The sequence below is a fragment of the Podarcis bocagei genome, assembly GCF_964188305.1.
Source record: "Podarcis bocagei genome assembly, chromosome: 2".
In the NCBI taxonomy this organism is placed as follows: domain Eukaryota; kingdom Metazoa; phylum Chordata; class Lepidosauria; order Squamata; family Lacertidae; genus Podarcis; species Podarcis bocagei.
This window is the reverse complement of record NC_138126.1, coordinates 21,464,104-21,486,996: the sequence shown is the minus strand read 5'-3', so window position 1 is coordinate 21,486,996 and position 22,893 is coordinate 21,464,104. Positions and strand designations below refer to the sequence as shown.

General features: G+C 46.0%; 1 protein-coding gene across 3 annotated transcripts in view; it reads right to left on the bottom strand.

Annotated features, from left to right (window-relative positions):
• ABCF1 (ATP binding cassette subfamily F member 1) overlaps positions 1–19,916 on the bottom strand; it is a 48,244-nt gene extending 28,328 nt beyond the window's left edge. Inside the window, exons 1-12 of one of the 3 annotated variants that reach the window (XM_081181936.1) lie at positions 19,679–19,916; positions 13,356–13,402; positions 12,829–12,918; positions 12,063–12,198; positions 10,485–10,522; positions 9,798–9,905; positions 8,146–8,208; positions 5,785–5,847; positions 4,308–4,394; positions 4,024–4,068; positions 2,268–2,384; positions 770–862 (exon numbers count right to left, since the gene is read on the bottom strand). In XM_081181936.1, coding sequence (XP_081038062.1) covers positions 770–862; positions 2,268–2,384; positions 4,024–4,068; positions 4,308–4,394; positions 5,785–5,847; positions 8,146–8,208; positions 9,798–9,905; positions 10,485–10,522; positions 12,063–12,198; positions 12,829–12,918; positions 13,356–13,402; positions 19,679–19,769 — 978 coding nt within the window. In that variant the 5' untranslated portion in view covers positions 19,770–19,916. Of the gene's footprint in view, positions 1–769; positions 863–2,267; positions 2,385–4,023; positions 4,069–4,307; positions 4,395–5,784; positions 5,848–8,145; positions 8,209–9,797; positions 9,906–10,484; positions 10,523–12,062; positions 12,202–12,828; positions 12,919–13,355; positions 13,403–19,678 lie in introns of all 3 variants that reach the window. The other 2 variants (XM_081181937.1, XM_081181938.1) reach the window with 2 other exon arrangements.
• Positions 19,917–22,893: the final 2,977 nt, after the last annotated feature.

Here is a 22,893-nt window from a genome sequence, read left to right as displayed (position 1 = left end):
AATTTGCAACAGTTTCTTGTATTTCTAGAGATCAGCAAAACAGCAATTTTGTAACTCTCCTGAGCCCAATAACTTTAAAACAAAGTAACTTTCCAAGTAGTTATTTAACTCACTGACAGCATCCTCACTTAGACAGTCCGTTTCAGAGGGAATTGACACAGCGGTAATGGTTTTTTTAAAAAACTCCTTTCCAGCAGGTTAAGTCAAAAATTCAACCCCCTTCTGCTCCTGCCAGCTAAAGGGGGAATTTTAAGTCCAATGTCTAGTTCACTTAATTCTTTAAGATCTTTCCAAGGTTGCAGCTTCTAACTTTCATTGCTGTATACTTTTGCAGTCCGGGAAAGGCTGACTTCCTTACTTTAAAGCCAATCCCGTTTTCAGCCGAAATTCTTTAAAATAGTTGTAAATTCCGAAATTAGTTTCAGTCCTACTCACAGGTTTTAATTTGTAATCCAAATTTCAGGAAGGAATCGGCGCTCTCCAGCTATGGCGATGCGGCTTCGCTTCACGAGCAGGGTGACGACTCTCAGCACCGCACTTCACCCCCGCTGCCGTTCTGGAGCCTTTAAAAAGGCTCTTTCGCGATTCCGGGGGGGGGGGGCGATGGTGCCCACTGAGTCTCCTTGTTTACAGGCTTCAGCGCCTGTAATTTTTAGGGGTCCCCGCTTCGCCGTAGCGGCAGGACCCGAACTCGAAAAGCAGACCCCCTCTGGAGCTCGGAGGGAGATCCGCCATTAGCTGATGGCACCGACCGAAAGTCAGATCTAACCTGCTTCTTGAGCTTCTTCTTCTCCTTTTTGCTGAGATGGGCATAGGGATCGTCTTCCTTCTTCTCCCCTTCCTCTCCCTCCTCTTCCGACTGCTACAGAAATCACAAAGTGGTGCGGTTTGTGTTAGCAAACGGGGCCAGGAAAGGAAACCAAGAAGGCCCTAATACGAAACCTTTGGAGAGACCCCCTCAAGGTCAGTTCAGAGTTAAGACTCCTCTCCTGCCCTCTCTCGCTTCTGGTACAGCTCTGCAGGGCTCAAGAGTCCTTTCTGCAGGGAATGAACCCCAGGAGATAGAAGAGGTGCTTCCATAGACCTCTTCAGTCTCTCCAGCAAAACTTGCCGGAGTTCCGGGTCAGTCATAGGGTTGAGAAGTGGCTTGCTCATATACCTCTCCCTTTCATTTCTTGCCCACTTGAAGTAGAAAGGAAGAGGTAGGAAGGAGGTGGATTTTTTTTTGGGGGGGGGGAATGCAGTGGCACCTAGGTCTTATTGCCCCAGGCACTAGGAACAGCCTTGCCTAACCTGGGGTCCTTCACATCTTTTGGACTACAACTCCCATCAGCACCATGCTGGCTGGGGCTGATGGGAATTGTAGTCCAAGCCATCTTCAGGTTGGAGAAGGATGTTAGAAGGAGTATGGTTTGCACTCCACCCTATGGGGGACTTGTGGAAGTCAGTCGGTAGTTCACCGCACCTCAACCAGTGTGACGTATCAGCAGAGATTCCCTGCTCCCAGCAGAACAGCTTCTTCCACAATCCCCCATTAAGGGGGGGAAACTCCTCACCCACACAGTTCAAAGTAACGAAGTGAACGCCCTAGAGACTATTATACTTTCTCTAGGCACATTTCCTGAACCAATGGGAGGGTGAATGGCTCAGCAAGGCATACACTCAACCTCCCTGGTGTTGCTACAGTATCCCAGTGCGCCTGGCACCCTTATCTCAGAACGTTCAGACGTGGGAAATATACTCCAAGCACTGTGCCATTTCACCCATTGTTAACATGCCACCAACACACACACCCCGTAGCTTTTTGCCAGAACCCTCACCAATAGGTGAGTTTGCCTTGCCCAGTGTTTTTTGTTCCTAGTAGACAGGAGGAGCGGAGATCTAAGCTATGCACACAGTAACCGGTAAATACAAGAGACAGCCAGCGTGGCGTAGTGGTTAGAGTGTTTGATTGAGACCTGGGCGACGTGGGTTCTAGTCCTCACTCAGTCATGAAGCTCACCTTCGGCCCACCACCCGATCTCAGCCTAAACCACCTTGCAGGAATTTTGTGAGGATAAAATGAGGGAGAGCCATGCTTGAGAACCCTGGATGAACGAAGGTGGGAGGCAAGCGCAATTAATAGAATGCTAATAAATAACAAACAGCCTTTTCGCATGAAAGGAGAGAGCAGGAGCCTTAAAGCTCTCTCCTCTGCCTTCCTGCTTAAGGTGGAATGCAGTGTGGACAAAGCTCAACTGATGCAGCGAAGTCACAAGCTCCCTTACCGGCTGGCTGCCTTGTTTGGGCTTCTCTTTGCCCTTTCTGGCCTCTTCCTCTTGGTCATCCTCATCCCCCTCTTCCTCGTCGTCTATCTCCTCAGCCTCCAGAGCGGCAAACATGTTCTGTGGAACCAAAGAAACAAAAACTCGTATAAGAACGTGACTTAAGAAGAGGCCCGCTGGGTCAGGCCAACGGGTCTTCTAGTAAAAAAAGAAAAGAAAAGGTATAGGACCGCTGGATAATTAAGTCCAGTCAAAGGCGACTATGGGGAGCGGCGCTCATCTCACTTTCAGGCCGAGGGAACCAGCGTTTGTCCACAGACAGCTTTCCGGGTCATGTGGCCAGCATGACTAAACTGTTTCTGGTGCAACGGGACACCATGACGGAAGCCAGAGTGCATGAAAAAGCCATTTACCTTCCCGCCACAGCGGTACCTATTTATCTACTTGCACTGGCGTGCTTTCAAACTGCTAGGTTGGTAGGAGCTGGGACAGAGCAACGGGAGCTCACCCCATTGCGGGGATTCGAACTGCCGACCTTATGGCCTGCAATCCCAAGAGGCTCAGTGGTTTAGACCACAGCACCACCCACAATCCCTGGGTCTTCTAGTACAGCATCTTGGCCAATCAGATGCCTGCAGGGAATCTCATAAGCAGGACCTGAACACAAGAACACTCTCCCCTCCTGTGGTTTCCAGCAAGTGCTGTTCAGCATTCCTGCCTCTGACTGTGGAGACAGAGTATAGCTTTCCTCAGGAAAAGGTTACAGTGACTGCACTCACGAATCATGGCAAACCAAGGGTGGAACCTGAGCCAAGCCCCCAGTGTTGACGGACTACAAGTCCCATCATACCTGACCCCAATGGCCATGCAGGAGAGCCAGTACGGTGCAGCTGCTTATGAGCACTGGCTCAGGACATGGGAGCAGGCTTCAGCTGCGAAGACCACTGGGCAAACTTTGGCCAGGCATTGCCTCCTAGCCTAATCTACCGTATTTTTTGCACCATAACACTCACTTTTTCCCTCCTAGAAAGTAAGGGGAAATGTCTGTGCGTGTTATGGAGGGAATGCCTACGGGTGGCGGGTGGGATCTGCTGCAGTCATGAGCAGATGATCCATGGTTCCCCTTCCTTTCCTCCTCCGTGGTTACAAAGCACGGATCCACATGGATCCTCAGGATTTTTGCATTGCGCTACTCCAAACTCACTGCCAGATCACATGTCTGTGGCCACAGCATGAACCACAAAAATCATATATCCACTATTTCGTTTAGAATATTTTTTTTCTTGTTTTCCTCCTCTAAAAACTACGTGCGTGTTATGGTCTGGTGTGTGTTATAGAGCGAAAAATACGGTACCTCACAGGGTTGTACGAGAATAAAACAGGGAGCAGGAGAACACCATGTACACCACCTCAAGCTTCTCAAGAGGCATTGTAATGTCACCACAAATAAAATAAATAAGCACCATCTGCAGGGCCACAGATACCGCACTCCTGCAGTAAGCTATGGTTGGTCGGTTATTGTGAATGCACAGATGGCTCTTGCTTCAATTTCCTCCCCGCTAGCAAGTGGAAGCAACAAACCATGATGCTCAAAGCTTAGGGTTCCAGCCATTTCTCTCGAAGAAACCGTGGATTGGTAAAACCAAGGTTTGCTCTTGGCTGACAAACACTGGTTTGTTGGGATGCCGGTGGCACAGCACTACTAAGTCTTGGGGGTTGGGATTTTGGCCACCAGGAATCGCCTTGAGGTGTCCCTTACCTTGGTCGGCTGATTCTTCTTCCCTGCAGCCTGTTTGGTCGCAGTCTAAAAGAAGTATGGAAAGAGATGAGAGAGGCAGAAGGAAGCATGAAAGGCAGCTGTTGCAGCAAACCCTTTCTCCTCCACATGCCCAAATCTTTCCCCTCTGCTTTAAGGTGAGTTAAGCAACTTGAGTATCAGCTATTTTAACTGTCAGGCACATAACCCAGAAGCCTGGGATTCTCCTGTTTGTCTAACTACCCAACTCTGTTTCACATGACTCTCCCATTCCTCTCCTGCTGTACCTTAGCTTTCTCCTTGGGTTTCTTTAACTCTTCGTTGTCTTCCTCCTCATCGCTCTGAGCCAGGATAGCAATGGCTGGACTCCCTCTCTAGGAGTACAGGTGAAAAACAGACAAAATGTACAGGTAATGCATACCAAGTCAAAAGGGGGTTCAGTACCCTGGGTAAATGAGTAGTATTATCACTATTATTATGGTCATCATCACAACCAATTTACAGTGGTACCTTGGTTTTCGAACGTCTCGGAAGCCGAATATTTTGGTTTTCGAACGCCCAAAACCCAGAAGTAAATGCTTCCGTTTTCGAACGCACCTCAGAAGCTGAACGACTTCCGCTGAGTTTTTTTTTCCAATTTTCTCCACTGAATTTGCAGACCGCCCTTTGTGCCTCGTATTTCGAATGTTTCGGAAGTCAAATGGTGTTCCGGAACGGATTATGTTCGAAAACTGAGGCACCACTGTGTTGTTATTATTTTCATCATAACCATCAATTAGTCATCGTCACTGCCATAAAATTTATTTTATCAGCCAGCTTCTACACAGTCCTCTCAAGGCAACGTTCAATAAGAAACAGCTAAAAATTCAAAACAAAAAACCCAGCTAATACATTTCAGACAAAACTAAAACAAAACAAATAGATGCTTGTAGGAAAGACTCATTTATCCAGCTGGAAAAGCCTAAATTTGCGGCTTTCTGACTTCCTTCACTCTGACCAAAGCAGAAATGAAATCTCACACAAATTTAAACTTCAGCTGAGTTTCAAGACCTGAAGCTGAAATTCTGACATCCTGGGATTTTCAAGCTCCATGGGTTTCTGTTCCTCTAAGGCACTGGATTGTTTCCAGTCTCTCCCAGGTGACAACTGGGAAATTATGTTTTGTCTCCAGGGCATCTACTGACTGCCCACTATCCCTGATCAACTATCTACAATTTGCCATGCTGTATGCAAATGCTTTTTACTCTGCAAGCCCAAATCCTTCTGAAATGCTCCAATTCATTTTCCTTTTTTACTCATGCCCTGCAATTAAAATAAAATTATTGAAATTATATATTTTAGCGTGATCTGCACAGTTAATAAAAGAAAAAGAAAAAAAAAACAAAAAAACAAAACCTGGGAGAGCATATGGGTTTTCAAAATGGTCCACGTAGTCCCAAGGGCATATTTTGGCATCAAATATACAGTTTCAAAGATAGAGCCTCTCCCAAGCCCCAGCCTCAATTGCCTATCTGTAAAATGGGAATAATATCAAGCTGCTTTATAGCGCAAGGGTGGTGGAAGACAGAAATAAAAAGGTTCATAAGGCAATTTGAACAGCTTGGACTGCTCAGGCCATTCCAGGAACGTTTTATGCTCAAAAGTAGGATACAAATTTACAAATAAATAATTTAAGAAGAATGCTAGCAACTAAAACATTAATTTAATGTTTCGATTTAAAGGTTAAAAAACGCTGTCTTCATTATCAACGATGAAACACCAAACCTCCTGTTTTCCTTTGTTCTTGTCATTTTTCCTACTCTTCCTCTTTGTGTCTTCCTCCTCTTCCTGGGAAATAAAAGACAAGAAATTCTGATTATTATTTCCTACCACGACCAGTGCAAATTAGCACAGGGAAGCCCACCTATCTAGAGTGGTCCAGCCATTGAGGATTTGCATTATTATTTTAAAAATTAAGTTACGTGTGTTACAGCATAATAGTTACAATCATAAAGAATTAGCAAAGCCCGTGAACACAATTAATTCCAGCCTATGATACATCCTGGAGAGCAATACTGCATTGTTCTTATCCCAACTATTATATTTGTTGCATTTTCTAACTCCCAGTGGAGGAATATAAGAAATATAAGGAGGGCTCTGTGGAATCTCCTTCCTGTTGAGGTTTCCAGGAAAAGCTGGAAGCAAATATTGGTGCGGTACCAAAGGCATCCCTAACTGCCCGGTTTGGTTTTTGAAGACATGAATCCTGGGCATCTGGTTCCAATGCCAGTATTCCATCCCTAGAACATACGTATTAAGAACAGAAGTGCCCCTGAGCCAGTGCAGAGTGCATTTTCTTCACCCTTGTGTAGCAACAGAGAACTCCAATGGTGAGGCTTTTAAGGGGAAGAGCTGTCGGAATCTCTGTGCAACCGAGCTGATAAAGCTCATCTTCCGGAATTGCCCTCCGACGTGATTAACGACCTGAGCCTTTGATGAGGCTCAGGCACATTCCCATTCAGCAGAGAATCAAAACAGCACGCGGAAGTGATGAGGTTTATGGCTACATCGCTATGCTTTATTTTCTAAGCTACGCAGACAGAAAAGAAATCATCCTCTCTCTGTGAGAGCAGAGAGCAACTAGAAAACAAAGGAACAGGAAACCAGTAACATAACACCTGTCTCCTGTCTTCCGTGAGACTTCCAACAGCCTGGAATGTCTCTGGAATGTAAACAGAGTCTTGTGACTCCAAAGCACTGCACAGTGCCAAACAGAAACTAACAAGAGCTTCCAGGTAAGAAAGGTTTTTTGGGGGTGTTTTTTAACCAATCAGATGTGAACCCGAACTCTTTCCCACAACAGCGCCACCTGGAAGCATGCACTGCCCAAACAATTTGGTCCCAACCTTTTTAAGGGACCACTTCCTCCTACATATCCTGTTTGCAACCCCTCACAGGACAAGATCAAGAGGGTGATCCCAGGAGGAATGGAAGCACTGGTTTAAACCTGAAAAGAGAGGCACCCTCCGTGGTTATCGAGGGTTCCCTCTTTTTAAAACATAGGAGACGTTAATGATATAGGCAGGAGTTTGACAGCTGCTGCTAAAATATGATTTACTGACCCACTTCTACACAGAGCCAGACCAATGGTCTATGTGGTACAGTCCAGTCCACCCCGATACTCACCTGCCCACACCTGGTTTGATATGATGTCAGGGGTGCAGCAGGTAAAGCCATGTCAGGAAAGCAACAACTGGGGACTTTAAAGTGTGCTCCCCCAAGTAGCTTTTCTCTGCAAGAGGGGCTTGCATTCAGTGCTTTTCAAATTTGGCACCTCACTTCGTTTTATTGTATTTTTAATATTTGTTGGAAGCCAGAAACCCAGCCAGATGGGTGGGGTATAAATAATAATAGTAGTAGCAGTTATTAAAAAGGTAAAGGACCCCTGACAATTAAGTCCAGTCGCAAAAGAGTCTGGGGTTGTGGCACTCATCTCGCTTTACTGACCGAGGGAGCTGGCATTTGTCCGCAGACAGTTTTTCCGGATTGTGGCCAGCATGACTAAGCTGCTTCTGGCGAAACCAAAGCAGCACACGTTTACCTTCCCACCAAAGCGGTTCCTATTTGTCTACTTGCACTTTGATGTGCTTTCAAATTGCTAGGTTGGCAGGAGCAGGGACCAAGCAACAGGAGCTCACCCAGTTGCGGGGATTCGAACCACAGACCTTCTGATCGGCAAGTCCGAGGCTCTGTGGTTTAGACCACAGCGCTACCCGCATCCCTTAGCTGTTGTTGTTGTTGTTGTTAGGATCAGCTCCACTCAGAAGCTACCAGCTGGCACTCCCAAGTGCAGCCAACCCCTGCAAGAAGCAGGACTTGCCTTCACAGAGTTCAAATTTGAGTCCAAATTTGGCATGCAGTGTAAGCCCTGCTTTCAGCAGGAATCTTTGCAGCCAGAGCTGCGAAGGAAGACTTGGGGAACGCTTTGCCAATTCTTCCCTTTGATCCTGAATCACCTGACATTATATGCCGTCAGGAGACAGGTTGGCCAGTTCTGGATTGTGGCTGGATACAGTCCCCCACCCCAGTGGACACGTGCTTCTTCCAGCCCTCTATTTTGGCTCGCCTAGTGCAGCCCAGACTGACCTTCTGCTTGGCTTTTGGCCCCTTCTGGCCTGGTTTCTTCTCCTTTTCATCATCTGAAGCAGCCTAAAGAAGCAGAGATGGGTTGTTTATCTGCACTAGGGAAAAGGCCAGAAAGCATCCCTGTTGACTCTGGTTTTGCACTTTGCCACACTGCAACCTCCCAAGAGCAAATGCATACAGGAGAGAGGACTGTCCTGCAGGGCTAGAAAAACCCCAGCAGTCTGATCACTTAGTTATCTATCTGCAGCTCCTGTGCTTAGGAGTCTGAGACCTTTTCCCAGTGCTGGGAAGGCTGATTGCCAAAGGGTTTGAAGACCAGTGCCAAAGAATTTGAGAACTTCAGTATAGTCCTGCTGACAGTCGTTCTCTGGCTGTCTGCATACTGGAAAATCCCTATGTTCTGTATGTCCTTGGCTCTGCATAAATTTACCCTTCTGCTTATATGAGGAAGGCAGAAGGAACCACACAGAATACTGAAGACCCACCTCCAAACCACCAAGAGCCCTGAGTAACCCTGCATCTCAACCTTCATTTGACCAGGCTTTTCCGAAGTGTTTAAAACCCTTCTATCTGCAGACATAGCGGCCAAAAGCAACTTCTTTTTAATGGGAGTAAATGTTTTGCATTCTGCTCATATGCTGCAGAGCCCAAATACACAAGTGAAGAGGCGTACAAAATCCCTCTTCTGACACTGTGTCCTGGTCTACCTAATACCGTAGTTTTCGCTCCATAACACACGTTTTTTTCCTCCTAGAAAGTAAGGGGAAATGTCTGTGCGTGTTACGGAGCGAATGCTTCCCTCCTCCGTGGTTTCCAGCGGGAGAAGAGCCGCTGAATGGGGAGGAGAGAGGGACAGAGTGCCTGCTTCTTTAAAGGAGCAAAGCGAGAGGGGAGAGGAGCCGCTTACACGAGTGTAAGCGGCTCCTGTCCGGTAGGCTCCTTTAAAGCTACAAGGCTCTCTGTCCCTCCAGCAAAGTTTTTCAGCTCACTAAGGAGGGAGAGAAGCAGAACCTGCTTGCTTTAAAGGAGCAAAGCGAGAGGGGAGAGGAGCCGCTTACACTCGTGTAAGCGGCTCCTGTCCGGTAGGCTCCTTTAAAGCAAGCAGGCTCTCTGTCCCTCCAGCAAAGTTTTTCAGCTCGCTAAGGGGGGGGGGGGAGAGAAGCAGAGCCTGCTCCACGCGTGCTCCTTGTCCCTTGAGTCCTTTTCCTTCCCTCCCCACTTAAAACGTGGTTACAAAGCACAGATCCACATGGATCCTCAGGATTTTTGCACTGGGTCACCCCAAATTCACCATCAAATCACATAGCATGTCCATGGCTACAGTTTGCACCAAAAAAATCACGCACCCACTGTTACCTGGGGCTGCAGTGGTGCAAAAACATGGTTACAAACATGGATCCACATGGATCCTCAGGATTTTTGCATTGGGCTACCCCAAACTCACCGTCAGATCACACGTCTGTGGCCACAGCATGAACCACAAAAATCATACAGCCACTGTTTCGTTTAGAATATTTTTTTTCTTGTTTTCCTCCTCTAAAAACTACATGCGTGTTATGGTCGGGTGCGTGTTATCGAGCAAAAAATACGGTACTCTACAAATTCCCATCTTGATCCCAATCACTTCCTGCCGGATCCAGAGGGAGGCTAACCTTGTTGATCTTATTCTTGTCAGGTCTGGTTGGTTTCGGCGGTTCCTCTTCATCGTCGTCTTCCTCATCACTCTGATCCTGGCTCAAGGCGGCAAAGACATTTCCCCCCTAAAGAGAGAAAGCAAGCGGCAGTGAAGAAACTGCAGAGACATGTACCGTGTAACAAGCTCCCCTTTGCTTGGTCCCCAAAAGTGAAAGGCAGCTTCTCCTGGGGGATTTGCTGGTGGCGCTCCAAATTTTACCGTGCAATGGTCTGGCCACAGAAAGGGAGTCCATTGCGCACAAAGAAGAAGAAGAAGAGGAGGAGGAGGAGGAGTAGTTTGGATTTGATATCCCACTTTATCACTACCCTAAGGAGTCTCAAAGTGGCTAACATTCTCCTTTCCCTTCCTCCCCCACAACAAACACTCTGTGGGATGAGTGGGGCTGAGAGACTTCAGAGAAGTGTGACTGGCCCAAGGTCACCCAGCAGCTGCATGTGGAGGAGCGGGGAATCGGATACTGGTTCACCAGATTATGAGTCCACCACTCTTAACCACTACACCACACTGGCTTTGTTAGTCTCATCCATGGGCCTGAAGTTGACAGTATCCCCTCAACCTGCTGCGGACGCCCCAGGGCATTATTATTATTATTTGTCCCACCCTTCCCTAACCAAAGGAAACGTCAAAATGCCCAGAAACCCACCTTCTTTTTCTTGCCAGCTTTGCTGATGGGGAGAGGCACTGGAAAGGAAACAAAAAACAGTGAATATCTGCAGGGCAAGAACAGGACGTTGGGGCGAGGTGGGTCGTTGGGCTGATCCTGCAGGTTCTTCTTGGGTTCCAAGGAGCTTATTCAGCCCAGATCTCTGTCTCTGACTAGCCAGATGCGGAGGAAAGCTCACAGGTAAGCCACGAAATAAGCCTCACACTCTGTTTACAACCAGCAGCGCATAGCCTCTGCTAATGAAGGCAACACCACTGCTAACACAGATCTCCTTGAACTGCTAGCCTAGATATAAATCAGTGGTGGGGAAGCTGCGGTTCTGCAGATGGTAGCAATGCTCCCATCAGGTCCAGCTAGCATGGCCAATGGTCAGGGATGATAGGTGTTGTAGTCCCTGGCAACATTGGGTGGGCCACAGGTTCCCCGTCTCTGACATAAACCTGTTCCGTGAGGCCGGGAACACTAATGCAGGGGGGCCCCTATGTCCAATATGATTTGGCCCTTGGCTCATTTCACATAGGTGGAGGAAGGGCCAGAAGAAAGGAAGAAGAAAAGCAAAAATGGATGAAGGAAAGGGGAGGGGAACCCACCCCAACCAATACTTTGGGCATCTGGGAAGAAGCCTGTTTTTATGAGCACAATTCAGGTTTCACGTTTCCGAGCACAATTCAAAGTGTTGGTGCTGACCTTTAAAGCCCTAAACAGCCTCGGTCCAGTATGCCTGAAGGAGCGTCTCCACCCCCATCGTTCTGCCCACACACTGAGGTCTAGTGCCGAGTGCCTTCTGGCAGTTCCCTCGCTGCGAGAAGCCAAGTTACAGGGAACCAGGCAGAGGGCCTTCTCGGTGGTGGCACCCGCCCTGTGGAACGCCCTCCCACCAGATGTCAAAGAGATAAACAACTACCAGACTTTTAGAAGACATTTGAAGGCAGCCCTGTTTATGGAAGCTTTTAATGTTTAATAGATTATTGTATTTTAATATTCTGTTGGAAGCCGCCCAGAGTGGCTGGAGAAACCCAGCCAGATTGGCGGGGTATAAATTATTATTATTTATTATTATTATTAGGGGAGGTGGCAGAAAGAGAAGGTGAGAGAAGGAGTGGCCCTGCCCACTAGCCACCACAAGCTCCATTTCCACCCACCACCTACATGCACCTTTCAACCGATAACCCCTGAGGAAAAGAAGGTCCCCAACCCCCGTCCTAAGGACCAATGGGAAGAAATGCCTTGGAACTCACACAGAGCGAAGGGTGAGCAGCTTGTGGCTTTCCAGATGGCTGTTGGACCACAACTCCCAGCAGCTCCAGGCAGCATAGCCAAAGGGTCAGGGCTGATGGGAGCTATAGTCCCCAGCAAATTCCCAGAGCAGGAGTGGGGAACATGGGCCTTCCCAATGTTGACTGCAACTCCCATCAGCCTTGGCCATGGGAGTTTTCGTTCAGCAACATCGGGATGGGGAGGGGGCACCAGCTCCCTGCCTCTGGTCTAGGGGGTTGGACAGGTTCCTCAGCCCCAATGTAGAAAATCTCCCCCCCCCCCAAGATCGCAGCCTCCAACCTTCCTCTTCCTCATCACTGGCTTGGGCCGACAGATTCTTCAGCCGCTCAATCAGCTGGTTCTCGTCGTCATCGTCTTCCGCCTCTTTTTTCTTTCTGTCTTTTTTCTTGTCTCGTCGCTTCTTTTGCTGGGGCTGCTGCAGCCATGAAAACAGACAGGGAAACGAGCAAACAAACATGAGGAGGGTGGGTCAACCTGCCTTTCTTAGCAAATTATCTCCCCGTGGCACTGTGACATCCTCAGCCCCATTGCAGAGGTGAACTTTGGTAATATGGCGCCCTGAACCAGGGCAAAATTTGGTGCCCTCCCAGCCCAATATTTCTTGCTTTAAGAATAATTCATTTTGATACATTTGCTTTTTAATGGATCTTCTGAGTAGGTACCTGAAGAATAATAATAATAATAATAATAATAATAATAATAATAATAATAATAATAATAATTATTATTATTATTATTATTATTATTATTATTATTATTATTATTATTTTGTGTTCCCTCAGCTTGGCATCCTGTATGGAGAAATGGCCCACACTACCCTAAATCCAGTGCTGCCCAATGTGGCCAACTAGCATGCCCTCTGGTGACAAGACCCACAATATATATTCCTCCCAGGTTCATGGGTTCAAGCCCCACACTGGGCAAATGATTTCTGCATTGCAGGGGGTTGGGCTGGATGACCCTCGTGGTCCCTTCCAACTTTACCATTCTATGATTCTACGATTCTGTGATCCTGCTTGGCACTCCTGGTTCCAAAGTCACTTACCTGTTGTTGTTGTTGTTGCTGCTGCTGCTCTTTCTCAACTGCTTGCTCCTCACTGGCATGTTTCTCCTCCACAGCCAGTTCCTCAAAGAACTTGGGAGACAGAAGGGGGAAAGTTTAGGATAGTGGCAGGGAGGTCGTAGCCCCCTCCCTCCGAACCACTACCCCCTACTGGAAGGAGGGCAAAAGGCTTCTCCATCCCCTCCAAAAACCAAAAATAAATCCTCAGTAAGCCAAAAATATTAAACAACCCACCAATTATTGGATTGGCTTTACATATAAATGGAGCTACTACCTCTCAGCTGAATTATGGAGGTGGATAAACAGGAAAGGGGTAGCAAAGCATTCTGGGACATCAAGAAGTGCTAGAGGTGCAGTTAACAACCACCAGTGCACAGTCCCCAAAATGCTGAAGTGTTTGGAGGAGGAAACGGAGCATTTGTGGAAGGTGGCAAAGTTCTCATGAAGGTCAACAGAACTACAGAGAGTGTCCAGATTCGTGGGTGATGTCAACAGAGGACGAGGCTTACCGACTTTTTGGTCTTTTTATCCTTCTTCCCCTTCTTTACCACTTTGTCTGAAAGAAAGAATTGGGAGGTATTTGAGATACAAATCCAAGAGTATTCGTCTTCAACCACGGAAAAAAGTATATATATATATATATATCTGTCTCCCCCCCCCCCACACTGAGACCAGGAACCGAGAAGTGTTCGGGCACACGAAAGCACACACCATATTCCACACTCAAGTCCACTATTTATGATTGAAAGTCAGAGTGGAGCAGAGGCAGTCAAGATGCTGCTCTCTACATGTTGCTGCATTTGCATCATCCTTGACCAATAGGCTATGCCAGCTGAGGCTCATGGGAGTTGTAGTGCAGCAACATCTGAAGGGCAGCATGTTGGTCATCTCTCAGTTGAACTAGGAATGGGAAGAACTGGGCTCAAATCCCCAACCCAGCCACAAAGCTCACCAAGTGATCTTGGGTTAAGTCACTCTTTTTCAACATGACCTACTGGGCTGTTATGGGGAGAAAACAGGGAACGGGGAGAGAAGCACGTACTTCACCCTGATAAACTGAGGATTTTAAAGAAAGGCAGGGGGAAAGTATCAGAAATAAAAGAAAGCTGAATTACAACATAGTGCAATTACACAAGGTGCTGCAGGTTAGACAAATACATATACGTGGGTATATATGGATTCATATAGAGAGGGAGGAAAGCAAATTGAAAATATAAAAGCATTAGCCTAAGAACAATAGTAAATCATCTCAATTGCAATTTCAGAATGCCTGGCAAAATAAGAATGCCTCAATTTGTTTCCAGATATTGGCCAGGGGAAACATGCTTCCCCAGGAAAATACATTCCATATTAACTATTATTATTGTTAGTATTATTTTTAAAAAAACAAAATTACACCACCCCTCATCAAAAGATCTCACAAGATAAATATACAAGATAAAAGCACAAATAAATAATTAAAATAGAAGCAACAAACACATTTAAAAGGCTGTGGGATATTAATCAGCCAAAGGTTGAAGAGGAATGTTTTCACCTGGCATCTATTTCTTACCATGATGTCTGATCTATTAGAGGTTCACATTAGCTTAAAATAAAGTCATAAAGCTAAGAAAAAAAGTCTATTCCAGTCCTACCTGGAGACACCAGGACCTTTTGGGTGTAGTCATATACTCTACCCCTGAACTACGACTAGCTGTGAACAGGTAGCATAGTTTTCTTCTTTCAATTATGACACATCCCATTTCACAGCAGACTAAGCCTGCTAGGCTTCTTCCAAGCCCAGCAACCTTTTCCTCCCAGCTCCAATTACCCTGGCTTGTCAAGCTCATGCATCTCACTCTGCCCACACCCCAACTTAGTCGAGCCTCTCCTGCCTCTTTCACTCCAGCCAGCTTCCTGCACAGCCAATTGAAAATGGCCTCTCTCCCTTGTCCCATATCCCCAGTTCATATGTTAGAACTGGCAATCTGCAGGTGGTTGATGGACTTCAATGCCCAACCATCATGGTGAATCCTTAGGGAAGATGGAGAAATCTGGACTTCCGGGTTAGCGCGAACAGCAAATGGCGGATTCCCTCCGAGCTCCGGAGGGAATCAGCTCAGTGGAAGAGGGGTCCTGCTGCGGCGGTGACGCGGGGACCCTCAGAAACCACAGGCGCGGATGCCTGTGGACTTGGTGACTCGGCGGCACCATTTGCGCCCCCTCCGACCTGCAAAGAAGCTTTTTTTTCAAGGCTTCGGAGCGGGTGGCGGAGAGCGGCGTGGTGCTGTGAGTAGACCGCTTCTTCCATGGAGTGAAGCCGCAAGCCATAACTGGAGAGCGCTGACTTCTTTCCTTGATTATTCAGACTCCAAAAGTGACAACCCGTGAGTAATACGGAATTTGGAATTAAAAAATTACTTTGAATTCGCTACGACCGGGGGAAGTGCCAAAAGGAAGTCCGCCTCCCCCCCCTTGCAGACATCTTAAAGCAAGGGTTAAAAAACTAAGATCGAGAGACTGTCTTTTTCTCTTCGGGATAAAACTTTTAATTTCACGACTTGGATCAATAAGTTTATTACTGGAGGATTAGAACCGATTGTTAGAGTGAAGTGTAAACCCCCCCCCCCTGGATCCGGGAGCGACCCGTGAGGGAGCCTGTGAAGATATCTACAGAGTTTGACAGCTGTCAACTGAGCTGTCAAAGTCAGGAAATTCTGTTTTTGCTACTTGTGTCGGTTACTTTTGTTATATTGGACTGTAAGCTTTTAAAATTAGAGAGGTAATAACAACAAAATAACCTGATTGTTGGAGAAAGAACACTTAGTAACCAAAATCCCTCTAGAGGGGACTTGGGACATTACAATGGCTGCAGATGGAAAATTACAAGCAGAGCTGGACAGGGTGTTTGAGTTCCTGGGAACACTGCAAGAGCAGAGTGATGTTATGTCTATGAATCTCATATCTTTGAGCTCTAAAATAAACACTTCTGCTGAAGTAGTGGACTCGACTCAAGAAGAATCTACAGCTGGAAAGCAAGACATATGTGCTGTTTCGGAGGAATGTGAAGGAGGAGCAGAAATGATGCAACTGAAAAAGAACAACCAGAGGCCTGTTAAGCTAGTACACAAAGAAGATAAAATTTGGAAGTCAGAAATTTGGCTTGAAATGGAGAGTGAGGATTGGGGATCTCTCCCTATGGGGAGTCCGGAAGACTTATGGATTACAAATTTGATCAAGGCGAAGACTGGAAACTTTGGGACATTTGGGAAATTTGAGCTGAGAAAGAACAAGAAGCAGGATCCGGACTCTTTCCTTAAATATGGGTGACTGGTTGGAAAAAATACAGACCCTATTGGGTCAAAGATGCTCTGAGATCTGATGTTCAACATAAAGGACTGTCAACAAAACCGGCTGAAAGGGACTGAGAGAGATTTAAGGGCCTTGGACGTGATAGATCCAGGCTGAGAACTGATAGGTTGAAGGACAATTTTGGGGGATCGAAACCGGGGGAAGGGGGGGAAAGAACTTTAGAATCTAAAGGGTTATAATTATATGTTTTTTATTTGTTAAGATTTTTTGTAATTTTTTTATTAATTGGGAATTTCGTGAAAGGGAAGGTGGATCGACCTTAGAAAAAGGGGTTAAGGTTGAGTATTAAAATGAAACTTAGAAGTTTGAAATTGGCTAATTAAGATGAATTAAGTAAAATATTAACAAGGGTTTAATTGGGGTATAAAGAACTTGCTGGGCTAAACTTTGGAATGGGGATGCAAGAAGGGGAGGTGGGGGAAGTCCGGGAAAGTGGTTAAGAAAATAAGGTTTTAAAATTATATCTGTTTTTTGTGTGTAGTGTTGACATGTATGTTTGTGTATTGTGTGTTTGTCTTAAAAAAAAAAATAAATGAGAAAATCCTAATAAAAATTTATTTTTTTTAAAAAAAGGAAGATGGAGAAATCTGGAGGTCCACGAGGTCCCCGCTCCTGCTATACAGGATTACTAAGCCCTTTGTTTGTGGGGCTCCTGGATCTTCCCATGACTACATACACATGGAAAATCAATGGCCATTCTGCCGGCAGCGGAAATGCAGTAATAGGAAATGCTAGTGCTAGATCCTTTTTCTCAGAGCACTCTCCTGCAGCTAGCACTGCTGCTTACAACCAGTGTTCAAAATCTGCCAGGCACCAGGTTGGGGACTGCAGAAGGAAATGTCACTTAGAGAAGGAATGGAAATATTTTCCTTGGCGGCGTCCCGTGTTTCGCTAGCCCAAAAATGGAAAATGAGCGAGGTCCCAACCAAAGAAGAATGGCAAACGTAAAGCTGATGGAATACACGCAGTTTGCAGATCTAACATGTAGAATAAGAGAACAAGAAGAACGCACGTTTAAAGAAGACTGGAAAATGTTAACTGAGTTTATGGGTGAAAACTGTGTTCATTTAAAAACACTGGTAGCATTAATTTAAATTCAACAGATTTGATGGATGTAACATTGGATTACTGAATGGTTTAGTTCATGTAAAATATGCAGGGATGTATTGTATGCAAATTGAACCACGGAAAGAGAAGAAGGGTAGTCACTGATTTAAGGTTATTTAAGTGAATATCTTGAAATGTGATTGAGAACATTTAATAAAAATTGTGTGTGTTGAAATATTTTCCTTGAAGTTTGAAGTAGTTTTATTCTTGAATGTTTTATTTCATGCTTTAATGAGTTGTGAACCGCTTTGTTCTTTAAAATATAAAGCGCTACAGAAATGGAATCAATTAAAATAATTCCCATGGGGGGGGGGGGAATCAGTGCCTAGACATTCCATTGTGGCGACTGCAGCCTAGGTTTAAGGGACCATTTAGCAATTAGATTATATATACTGTATCTGAATTTCTAACGCTGCTTACGACTGTAGCTTCCGCAACTGCAGCTCTGCTTTTTTGTTAGAAGCTCAGGAGCCAAACAAGGAAAATAATTATACTATATATAATTGGCAACTCACGGATTACAGCAACATGTGTTGGGACTCACCTGGTTCCCTTCATCATAGCCCAATGCCCCACCCTTCCTCTTCCAAATGCCTTGTCACTGGTGTCTGTAAAATGGGTTGAGCGGTTGAGAAACTTTAATGGGAATTGTTGGGCAGCTCCTTTTGCTGGTGGAAGTTAAGAAAATACAGGCTAAGGAGCAAAAGGATGCTGCCCCAGCCCCAAGTCCACATTAAATAATGCCGAACAAAATATTTCTGCGCAGTTAGCATATTTTAACCAGTCGGAACCTCTGCCCTTTTTCTAGCAAAGGACATGGCAGGAAAGAACTATGGAGTTGGCAGGAAGGAGGAAAATATACTGCTTCCACAAGTGGCAGCAGAACATACAGACATCATGGTCAGTAGTCACTGAAAGCTATTTTTATGAAAGTTTATTTTGTTTATTTGCTATTTATAAACAAAATAAATAAGCATTACTACGGCTAAGAGACTGAGTAGTTAATAAGGAAGTCTCTGGTAGAGATCTAACCTCTGCAAACTACCGTATTTTTTGCTCTATAAGACTCACTTTTTCCCTCCTAAAAAGTAAGGGGAAATGTGTGTGCGTCTTATGGAGCGAATGCAGGCTGCGCAGCTATGGCAGAAGCCAGAACAGCAAGAGGGATTGCTGCTTTCACTGAGCAGCGATCCCTCTTGCTGTTCTGGCTTCTGGGATTCAGAATATTTTTTTTCTTGTTTTCCTCCTCCAAAAACTAGGTGCGTCTTGTGGTCTGGTGCGTCTTATAGAACGAAAAATACGGTACTCTCTCTCAGCCCCCTCATCTACAATTCAGGGAATAATAAAACAACTAAACTAAGGATTACAACTAGATCAGATCATGGATTCGAGACTCTCTCAACACTTAAGCACTCCACAAATATCAAAGACTTGTTAAAAGCATACACACACCTTGTTTTTATATACATTAGCAGCTAAGATTAGCTGAAACTTTGATTTACTTAGTACAGGTTGGGTTTATCAGTTTAACCTAGAGTATTTTAAATTTATTTTTATATCACTGTTTCTTTTCCTAGGGAATTCCGTGGTCAAATTATCTCTAGTTATATAAATGAAGACACATATGGAAGCTCACATGTTATGGGGCCTTTTAGTCCGGTTCCTTGTCCAAGCCACAAAGTTTCATCCCCAATATTCCTCCTCTATCTAGCCAGCCACCTGAATGTTCCTTTAACAAGCAAATCAAGGAGCACATCAAAAATACTAAGAATAGCAATGAAACCAGCGCCGCATCTGGCACTTCCCAGAGCAACTGGAAAAAAATCTGGGCCCTTGTCCATTTAGACAAAACCTAAGCAGCAAATTAGGAAAGAGACAGTTGGAGGAGGGGAAAGAGGCAGGAACAACTGGGGGGGGGGGGAGGAGTGTGTGTGCTAAATGCTGGCAAACACATTCAGACACACCTACGGCCAGTGCTTTTTTTGTGGGGAGATGCATACCACTAAACATTTTGTGAATCTAAGTTTAGCCTCATTGAGGAGCAGTATTTCAATATGAGTAGGAAAATGAGAGTAACCCCTAAACTTTTTTTTAAGAAAAAAAGGAGCACTGCCTACGACTATGCGAGACCCGCTGACCACGGCAGAGCTTGCGTCTGAGCAGACAGACACGTGTATGGACAGAGGTGTGTGAACGGTGGCTGCTTGTTTTGGGTTGTTTTAAATGGCAAACACTTTTACACGGAATTGTGTGTGTTAGCCCCCCCCCCCGATATTATGCCCACTTCCCCCCTCCCCCTAGAAAGTCCTCCTCCCAAACTTCATGAGGACTAGCCTCTTTCCTCCCCGCCCAGCCCTCCCGCCTCCGCCCTCACCTCCAGCGCCCTCTCCGGGGCAGCGCTTCTCTTCTTCGTCCCCGACCCACTCCTCCTGGGGCTGCTGCGCCTGTCTCCCTCCCTTCGGCATGGCTGCTCCCTTCGCTCCGGCGCCCGCCGCCTCTTTCTTTGCGGCTCTTCCTACCGCAATCTTGGCTCAACACATGCCCGCCTGGGCCGCACTGCGCCTGCGCGGGAGGTGACGCGACCGGGGCTTTCCGGGCCAGAAAGAGAACACATGCTTTCGTCAGCGATCCCCGAGCGCAGGCCGGGTGCAGCATAGAGATCAGGAAGCGCCTCTCCTAGAAAGGCACGGGAGAGATCGGGTTGCCACAAAGAGATGAGGAAGCGCCTATCCTAGAAGGGCACCGGAGAGACCCGGGTTGCGGCATCGAGATCAGGAAGCGCCTCTCCTAGAGCGGCCCAGCAAAAAACCCGGAAGATTAGTCGCAGGCTACAGGAGAGCAAATGGAGACGTGCAGTTTCTAGGACGTGCGCAAGTTTTCTTTTCCGCTTATTTTAGCCAAGAGTGGGAAGGGGGCAGCTGCCTCCGAGAAAGACCTGCAGCGCTTTTTACTGAGAGGAATGCAGGTGCATGCCCAGAATGAAACATGTCCAGCAAGAAACAGCAACTCTGTACAGTATACACTTAAGAATGCAGGATTGCTTGGTTTAAGTACACACCTCGCGTTTGAATAATAATAATTATTATTATTTATTTATACCCCGCCCATCTGGCTAAGTTTCCCCAGCCACTCTGGGCGGCTTCCAATCAAGTGTCAAAAAGCACATCAGCCTCTTTCCCTCCTACCCACCCCAGGATAGGAATCCTGGGAACTGTAGTTTTTAAAAGAGTGCTGCAAACTGCACCTCTCCGAAAGGGTAAAAACTACACTTCCCAGGATTCTTTGTGGGAAGCCTTGTGCTTTAAAATGTAGTGCGAATACATGGCTATAGTCATTATAGCTGTGATTACTGATTTTTACATAGTCCCTAAGAAGAAGAAAACTACACTGGGCAGAAGTTCCAGAGTTTACAAAACCAAATATAAAAAGGTATAAGATTAATGGCAAAGCTTATCATGGCATCGATCAAGGTTTATAATCAGCTGTGAGTAGAGTCAGCTTTTTTGTGGTGGCTCTGGTCCTATCTCTAGGGTCAGTTTCCAAGAAAGGCATTGATTGTCTCTTGGCTCCCAGGCATTTGTGCAATGGGATGCTGAAGAATATCAGACTGTCCCCAGTGCTATTTTAACATATATATGTAGCTATTGGGAGTGGTCATCAGTACACTAACAATTGAATCAGGACAGGCTGCACAAGTCCTGGACTTGGTGGTGGGACAAACAAATTTACATTGAATAATGAATGACAAGACAGAGAGGCCCTGTGGGTAGATGGTTCCTAAGTCCAGGTAATCAGTCAATTGCCTGCTTTAGATGAAGTCATCCTCCGTCTGAAGGAGGAGGTTTGCAGTTTGTGGGTGCTCCTAGATCCATCTCTCTTGCAAGAGGCCCAGGTGACCTCAGGGAATTGGAGTGCCTTTTACCAGCTTTGGTTAGTAAGACAGCTATGGCTGTTTGTGGGTCAAGATAGCCAAGCTTATATTGTCCATGTGCTGCTATATACTCTACGTGATGTGGCTCTTGAGGCTAACCTGGAAGCTCCAGCTAGTTGAAAATCCTGTTTTTATATATGCAGTTCTTTATACTTTTTTATTGCATTGTAAGTGGCTTTAGGACAACTCATGGGAAGCCATTAAAAATCCAATGAATAATGTAGCAGTGACCATTAACTTAATGAAAGAATGTAAGTTTTCAAAGAATGTCAGTTCCTTTGTTAGTGGCAAAGCATTCTTAAATCAGTTGATTTCAGTGGGCCTAGACATGACACTTATGATGTCCTGCCTCCCCCATTAAAATGTTTTCTTGTTGTTTTTTATAGGGATTTGGTTTCTTTGTTTTAGATTCATCTTGGAAGTCAGCCTGGGAATGCTTTTTACGCTGAAGGTCTGAACCGCATTTATTAAATAAACAAATGTCATCTTGTTTATAACACTTGCATACTATCTAGCAGTGTTTCCCAACCTTGGGCCTCCAGCTGTTTTTGAACTACAATTCCCATCATCCCTGACCACTGGTCTTGCTAGCTAGGGATGATGGGAGTTGTAGTTCAAAAACAGCTGGAGCCCTAGGTTGGGAAACACTGATCTATAGGCATTTGCCGTAGATGCAAATGGCGTTGTTCTATACCAGTACAGTGGTACCTCGGGTTACATACACTTCAGGTTACATGCGCTTCAGGTTACAGACTCCTCTAACCCAGAAATAGTACCTCGGGTTAAGAACTTTGCTTCAGGATGAGAATAGAAATCGTGCTCCAGTGGCGCGGCAGCAGCAGGAGGCCCCATTAGCTAAAGTGGTCTTCAGGTTAAGAACAGTTTCAGGTTAAGAACAGACCTCCGGAACGAATTAAGTACTTAACCCAAGGTACCACTGTATATGAAAACATTATTATAGCCAAACAATAATAAGTCAGCTCACATTAACAATCTTAATTTAAATCTATATATATTAACATAAGCAGCCCACATGACCAGATAGAAAACCAAATGAGACTGATATACAGTTGAAAGAGCAGTAAGTTATTCAGACCACTGAGGGAAGGGTGGTGGGTGTTTTTCTTCCAAGTCCATTTCTCTTGTTCATCTATGATGCGGAAACAAATAGTATTAATTGAAATTAGTAAATTGCATGTTGCATTGCAGGGGGTTGGACTAGTTGACCCTTGGAGCCCCTTCCAACTCTACGAGTCTCAAGTCTTTGTAGTACGTAGGTGGGAATTCCGTCTGCGCTTTTCCTAAGCAGCACTAGGAGGCGCTTAAGGGTTCCATCAAATGGATGAATGGAGTAGTTTAGTTCGGTCCGCTTCCTTCCCCGACAGAAATGGTACGGCCCGAGCGCCCTTGCAGAATGGCAGTCTTGATTTCTCCCCCCCCCCCGCGCCACCCTCAATGGTACCGTCCGCAAATCCCAAACCGCGTTCCATTTTCCTGGAAGGCGACGTTCCATCGCCTCCGTCCACTCCCCTTTTTATGAGTCCCGAATGGTTTCGCCAAACCACTCCGCTCCCCCCCCCCTCTCCGCACAAGTTCTGCTCTTTCCGCTTCCTACGTCACGGCCCCGCATTCTTTCACTCGGGAGGTCCCCGCCCCTT